Source organism: Cryptomeria japonica, chromosome 10, assembly GCF_030272615.1.
Source record: "Cryptomeria japonica chromosome 10, Sugi_1.0, whole genome shotgun sequence".
Classification (NCBI taxonomy): Eukaryota; Viridiplantae; Streptophyta; class Pinopsida; order Cupressales; family Cupressaceae; genus Cryptomeria; species Cryptomeria japonica.
The window spans coordinates 720,847,227-720,854,459 of NC_081414.1; the positions used below are offsets into that span (position 1 = coordinate 720,847,227).

Sequence of the window (7,233 nt, forward strand, 5' to 3'; positions counted from 1 at the left end):
CTCAAAGAGGGGCAAAATGTAGACACCTAAAATTGCCTAATTAAATAAATATTTTATTTATTTAATTATTTTATCCCAAGCCTTCTATTAATTAAATAGATTTTTATTTATTTAATTAATTCACTAAGCCTTTTCTAGCTTTCCCTATTTAAATAAATATCCTTTCCCTAAATTAAATAAATATTTTATTTATTTAAATGGTCCCACTTCCTATATTAATTAAATGAATATTTATTTAATTAATTAATTCATTAGCTTTCCCCCTCCCTTACACTTGCCATTCATCTCTTGATTTCCTCTTCATATTTTATTATTTTCCCTACCTACCCTTTAATCGTAGCCAACCATTTATCCTTTCACATTTTAATCACATCCCTTTATTTTCTAGGATGTCTTCTATATAAGAGGTCTTCTATATAAGAGGATCCTTTCATCCTTTCATAACCCTAATCTAGCAATCTAGCTAATCATTCAAGCAATCGAGCCTTCTTGCAATCAAGCGACTACACAACCACAATCCATTCTTTGTTGAACTCTTGTGCAACATAAAATCTAAGAGAAATCATATCAAACAAGATCAATGAAGATAGGAAACAATGAAGATCAAACCCTACTAAGCATGTGAATGGTATAATCTTTCTATTTTGTTGTGATTTGCATGTTTTAGGTTCTTCATTGGCATATGGTGGATTCTTGATTGTAGAACTAGGGTTTATGTGGTTGAATCTTTTATGGTTTTGCAATAGTTTTAGTCTCCCAAATTTCACCGTATGCAAAAATGATTTCTTTTCCATACACCTTTGAAGAGATTGCTCGGAAAGGATATCATCCTTATGATAAGCCCTTACGTAGAATATTGAGTCAATATCTTGAAAGAAATAGTGGTCGAAATTATGTGATTAATATAAGAGCTACCCTAAATAAGAGAATTTGAAATCTAGGAATTTGGAATGTATTACTTGCATTCTAAAATATAATGCAAGAGGCCTAGCACGCAACTAAGGTTTTAAAAAGTGCATAGATATAAAGAAAGCAAGGATCATATTTTTAAAAGTAGCTAAGTTTAGATACATATCCAAGTTCATAAGCTTGTAATGATAATTAAGATGTGTAATATGCAAAAATGAATATCTTTCAACTTCTTTCATTGTGTTTTGCACTAATTTTTAGTGTTAGTCATTTTTTTAATCTATTTTAACCATTATTTAGTCGTTGTTGACACCTAGCCTAGCCTTATTTTTTCTTATTTATCCTTTTGTTCTTTTTTTATCCTAATTTTAATGTATTGTTTATTTTTGCATAAGCCTTATTTATCCTTCCCATGTTATATTCATCATCTCCCACTTAACGTTTAATTAGTAAGTGTCCCCTTTAATATGTAGTAATCCCTTCTCCTTATTTCTCTCATTTATTTCTTCCCATGGATTATAAAGAATTGAAACTGCTTCCTACACTTTTCTTTGATCACCTTATACTTCCCTCAATATTTGAGCTTTCAAGCATGAAAGGACATACACATCATTTTACGTACCTCTTATCTAGAAGACAAATTACTCGGTTTTTCATCCACTTATTTTACAATGAAAATTTAATGTGAGGCTCATTTAGTGCTTACCCAACCATTCCCTACATTTTCCATCCTAAAATCCCTCTAAAAATATGTAAATATACCCTCTCCTATCACATTTTGGTAGCCATATTTCTTAACCACCACATGCTACATATCTTTTTATTGTCATTACTTTGCAGCTATCATAATCTTGCTAGAGCTTGGAGCTATCAAAGGCATGGTAGAGCTTGTAGCTATTGGTAGATCTTTGAGCTTTTGGAGCTTTGGTCTATCCCTATTATGGCCTTCTTATTCTTTGCCCCTCACATTGCCCATTTATTCTCTTCCATAGTAGAAGTCATCTATGCTTCATGTCACCCCCTAAGTTCACATACTCTTTTTCAATAACCATATTGTCTCATCCAAGCCCTATTATGTTTTCTTCGTGATTCCTCTTTCCCATCTCCTAGTGTATTTCTTGTTATTTATTTAAACTTAGACTCAAGCTCAAGACTAATGGAATTTTTAGCTTCCATGTTCATGTGGATTTTGTTGGAAGTAAAACAAGAAAAATATATTTGACAAGTCATTTGCATGTCAAACATTCATTATACCCAATTGCATACAAATCTATATAAAAACCTAATAAACTAGCACATGTACATTAAACACATCAATTTAAAGATATGATGTGTCCAATATAAAATCCTTAAAACTGTCCAAGGGGTTGAGCTTAACTGGTTAAAACACTGGGTTCTCATTGTGGAGAGCCAAGTTCAATTCCCAATAGGGACATCTGAAGTGGAATTCTAAGTTGTGACTCTTGACCTTCCATAGGACGGGGAAGGTCTTGGGGTCAATCTAATCAAACATAATAATAATAATAATAATAATTCAAAGATATGTAATGGGGATGGGGCCCCCTACTCTGTCCCCACTGGTTCATAGCTCCAGTCAAAAGCTATTCAGGCTTCGGTCTATGCACATGTCCCCACATTAGCCTTAGCGAAATCTTATTAGACTATAATACATTAGCTTTAATGTAAAGCTTTTCTTCATAAAAACCAAATATTAAAGCTTATTAGAAATGTTGAATTATGAATAGCTGGTTGAACTAGATACTATTGAGCATGACCATGAAAACAAATTTTATTTTTTATAAAATAATTAAAATCACTTTTACTACTATGAATAAAACCCTCATTTAAAAGGTGTTTTGGATATTACCTAAATAGATAACGTACATTGAAAATATAACTAAAGTTACTTTTACTACCACGAATAAAATCTTGTGTAAAAAAATTCGATATTACCTAAACAGATGATTAGCGTTCAAAAGCTCCAATACAAATCAATTCATTATTTTTTTTCGGTTTTTTGAGATGGGTGGGGATGTGTTTGAACATGCAAATCAATTCATTCATATTTTTTGGATATAGCCTAGGTGGGGTTTGCGTTTGAATACAGAGAGAATTAAGAGGCAACGAAATGAGCTTCACAGGCTGTCATTTAAGAACAAAGGGTGTTCAGTTCTACCATGATAAAAGCCTCATTTAAGGAGGGCTTTAAGGAGGGCTTTCAATACTGCTTAAATTGGTAATAACTGTTCATGATATCTAAATTGTATAGATTTCTGATTAGATACCTACTCGAAGATTTCTTCATAGATTCGAACTGTAATAGAGAATCAGTTTGTCATTTCTTTTGGACACACGAAATAGCTGTTGTACAACATATACAGTTGTTCTTCGTCTGCATTGCTCAGTAAATCTGCCAAAATCTCCGAAAAAACATGAGAAATTGTTTAGAAACATGCGAAATAAAGTTCCCCGCTTGGGCTCTTTACAGAGTCGGCCAAATGTCGGTTGAGAAAGAAACAATTAAAAACCCCCAATTCTATAGGTTGCAGTTCATTTGCAAATCAATTCATTCAGTTTTTTCGGAGGGAGAGAGAGAGGGGATTGTTTTTGTATACGGAGAAATTAAATGGAAGGCAACAAAATGAGCTTTACTGGCTATTCTGGAGGGAAAAAGGGTGTTCAATCCCCATTGAATGGCGTTCAGTCTCCATTAGGCCTGACAAACAGGATCGTTCGATCTCCCACTACTCAATCGCTGAGGAAAAAACAACACCATGAAGATGATATTAGGAAGTTTTCTCTTGCTGATTATGCAGAAAATTGTAACCCTAATGCTGCTACTATAGAATCTCTAAATGGGTGTCAAAAATCTCTTCATGGGTTTCAAAAGTCTTCTAATGGGTGTGAAAAAATCTTCAAAGTCTCAGATGGGTGTCAAAAGTCCTTTAATGGGAAGGAAAAACCCTCTGATGGGTTTCAGAAACCAGCCAATGGCTCTCTGAGACCACCTAAGGTTTCTGAATCTGAAACTCATGCCTGCAGAACAAGAAAGAAGGGTGTTCAATCTCCAATTCCATTAGGTACGCCGAACAGGATCGTTCGGTCTCCTGCTGCTCCTCAATCGCTGAGGAAAAACCAACACAGTGAAGATGATATGAGGAAGTTTTCTCCTGCTGGTTATGCAGAAAATTGTAACCCCAGTGCTGCTACTGTTAAATCTCAAAATGCGTGTCAAAAATCTCCTCAGCGGTCTCAGAAGTTGCCTAATGGGTGTGAAAGAATCTTAGAAGTCTCTGATGAATGTCAAAAGTCCTTTAACGTGCAGGAAAAAATCTCAGATGGGTTTCAGAAATCGGCCGATTGCTCTAAACCATCCAAGGTGTCTGAATGTGGAATGCATGCCTGCAGGTCAAGAAGATGTGGAGTAAATTGCCCAGATTGGGCTTCTGGCAGTTTGAGGCCTCAGCCAAGGAACTTCCTCGTGGCAAAGAGGATTGAAAAGCCTAATCAGGAGTGCACGGTGTGCAAGAGCTGCAATAAAAAGTCAAAATTTGGGTCTGCTGACATATCTCCAGATGCAAATAGGAAATGTGTATGTGTTGCTTCTCCAAAATTGAGGACTTCACCAGAGGAGTTGATGAAGGATAATTTTTCGAACACGAAAAAGCCTTTAGCAGAAGTTGGAGAAACCAATATTGAAATCCAGATTGAAGTTCAGGAACATACGTGTGGTGTATCTTCTGTCGAAGATAACAAAGATGGGTTCTCTGAAATGTGTGGGAATAGTGAGAAAGTGGGTGTTGCTGAGCTTGAAACTGGCACAATGAATGAGAAGATTGTGGGTTCAGAATTTTCTATATTGTATAATGGCAACACATTTTCCAATGATAATGTCCATGCCCATATATCTTCTCTTGGGATGTCAAATGGTGAGGAAAACATATTGTCCAATAGGAATCCTGATATAATTGGGATTTCAGACCCTGAAAATGGAAGTATAGACGAGACAATGCACGGTTTGGAGGGTTCTGAATTGGGTGAGAGCAACATTTCAGCGGATTGTAATGACAACCCTATTACGTTATTGTCTCCTCATAGGGACTCAAATGGGAATGCTGAGAAATTTAGGACTTCCGAGGAGGGAAATGGAAATGTGGATGAGAAGATGATGGAGGGTGCTGCGGGATCTAGCAGTGCCACTTTATTGTCATATCCTTCCCCAATCCTTAGAAGGCCTAGGAATGAGTTGCTTGCAGAAGCAATTGATACCATTCCACGGCGTGGTGGGGAAAGAGTTGGAAAGTGTGTAAAGTGGGCATTTCCCCTGCACACGCAATTTGAATTTGAAGAGGTAAATTTATTTATGAAATAAACATTACTCTTAATATTTAAGAATAATTCATCATTAAAATTTTCATATTTTGTAATCTACACATTAATGAGGCTACTGCAAGTGAAATTGCTTCAATTCAGCGTTAGAACATGAAACCAGTTAGTTTACAAAATTTGCATGAAAATGGGACCTTATGACTAGCTATAAACCTCTGTGTTTTTTAAAGTACTCTTCATAACTCAGACCAATTTGCCTTAAAAACTCAAAAATATACCTGTGCTTCAGGCCTTGGATTCGGCAGGACAGGAATCTTTGGATAAAAGTGAAATTCAACAATGGAGGAAGGTCACTTGTGCTCAACCTTTCAAGCTTCATACAGAGGTAAAATGCAGAAAGAAAAGTTTTCATATGTTGCACATATATTTCTTTTGTTTTTATTAATTCATCATATTCATTAATTTTGAATACTGCGTGACTGGAATCAACTGTTTCCTATCCTCATTTATTTCCATAAAATACACATGGTCTGAGAAGAATTTTAAAATTTGCAGCAAAGAGGCCACGTGAAAGAGAAGGAATTCATGAAGAAGGTCCAGGTGATGTTGTCTGAGGAAAAGAAAAAACGAATTCCAAAGGCACAAGGTTTGCCATGGACAACAGATGAACCAGAGGTTACATTTGAATTATACAAATTATTTTACTTTGCATTTATCTTTTGGATATAATTCTGAATCTTTTGTAATTGTTTCTCAAATAACAGCATTTGGTGAAGCCTCCTGTGAAAGAATGCACTAAACCATTGGATGTGAAGCTTCACACTGAAACAAGAACAGCTGATCGTATTGAATTTGATCAGACAGTAAGTCTTCTAAATTTCATCCTATATGTCTTGTGTGAATTCTTCACTAGTTCTGGACAGATTTTTATGTATTTTTGAACAAATTTAAATTAGTACCAAACACCCACACGAAATTGCATTCTGTTAATTCAAGTGTTAGCTGGGGCCTTTTCCTTATTGCCTATAAATGTATTTTCTGTTGTGCTTGAAATAGATAGCAGAAAAGCTAAATGCCTTGGAGCAGAAAAGGCTAGAGGAGGAAAGACTGCAGAAGGTTTGATTCTGTTTTACATCTGTTTATGCTCCTGGCTAAGTAGCAATGTGGTCCTGGCTAACCAATTAGAACATTTTGACAGCTGGCTGAAGAAGAAGAGATTAAGAGGCTAAGAAAAGAGATGATTCCACGTGCTCAATTCATGCCATTGTTTGATCGCCCTTTTATTCCCAGAAGGTATGTCTAATCAAGTTCCTGTGTTCTATTTGTAATTAGGGATTTTTTCTAACACTGTCCTGATATGTGATACAGATCTTCTAAGAGTCCAACCATTCCAAGGGAGCCCAAGTTTCATGTCTCCCACCACAAAAGGGCCAAATGCATATCATGCTGCTGAAAAGAAGAAACTCGTGGTTCTCTGTTTATTGTAAAAAAAAAATTAGTTTTTCAATCTTTTTAAAAATGTTTTGTGAAATGTACTTTATTTTTTCTAACATAATTCGGTGAACTCTGTGACTTCCTAAGAGCTATTCAATAACGTTAGGACATGAGTTGAATTATAAACATGCTATGTGATCATTATAAATATAATAATATAAGATTCACTGAACGTAAGGCCCCTCTAGCATTCAAATAGAGTTCAAATACTGGAACTGATTCTAGGTAAAAATGCATGTTAATAACACATTGTTCTCGCTCTTCAACTTGAAAGTAATTGTAAAACAACCTTTTGATTATTTTTACTGTAATTTTAACAGTAACAGATTAACATTTTGCTGCTGCTCTGCTGGCAGTTGGCTTTCTACTGTTTCTTTGTTCTGTATCTGGGTCAGTCCCCTTGTTTTGACTGTTATTAATATCAAAAAAACAGATTAACATTTTAATGTAAAAAATGCCAGGATATACCAAGATATATTGCTACCTCAGGATGCACAATTC

The 7,233-nt window shown here is 35.2% G+C and overlaps 1 protein-coding gene across 2 annotated transcripts; it reads left to right on the forward strand.

Annotated features, from left to right (window-relative positions):
• Window positions 1-2,916: 2,916 nt before the first annotated feature.
• On the forward strand, window positions 2,917-6,886 carry LOC131029033 (uncharacterized). 2 transcript variants are annotated; one of them, XM_057959424.2, is made up of 7 exons: window positions 2,917-5,260; window positions 5,528-5,623; window positions 5,794-5,913; window positions 6,003-6,101; window positions 6,295-6,354; window positions 6,437-6,531; window positions 6,607-6,886. In XM_057959424.2, the coding sequence occupies exons 1-7, from the start codon at window positions 3,536-3,538 to the stop codon at window positions 6,689-6,691; spliced, it is 2,280 nt and encodes a 759-aa protein (XP_057815407.2). In that variant the 5' UTR covers window positions 2,917-3,535; the 3' UTR covers window positions 6,692-6,886. The 2 variants fall into 2 exon arrangements, 1 of the variants encoding a protein (XP_057815407.2); XR_009102676.2 differs by lacking the exon at window positions 6,607-6,886 and having other exon boundaries at window positions 5,794-5,884; window positions 6,437-6,512.
• Window positions 6,887-7,233: the final 347 nt, after the last annotated feature.

Coding starts and splice junctions, on each gene's coding strand:
- LOC131029033 (XM_057959424.2), top strand. CDS start 3,536: ATGGAAGGCAACAAAATGAGCTTTACTGGCTATTCTGGAGGGAAAAAG. Junction 5,261..5,527: donor CGCAATTTGAATTTGAAGAG/GTAAATTTATTT, acceptor CCTGTGCTTCAG/GCCTTGGATTCGGCAGGACA. Junction 5,624..5,793: donor CTTTCAAGCTTCATACAGAG/GTAAAATGCAGA, acceptor TAAAATTTGCAG/CAAAGAGGCCACGTGAAAGA.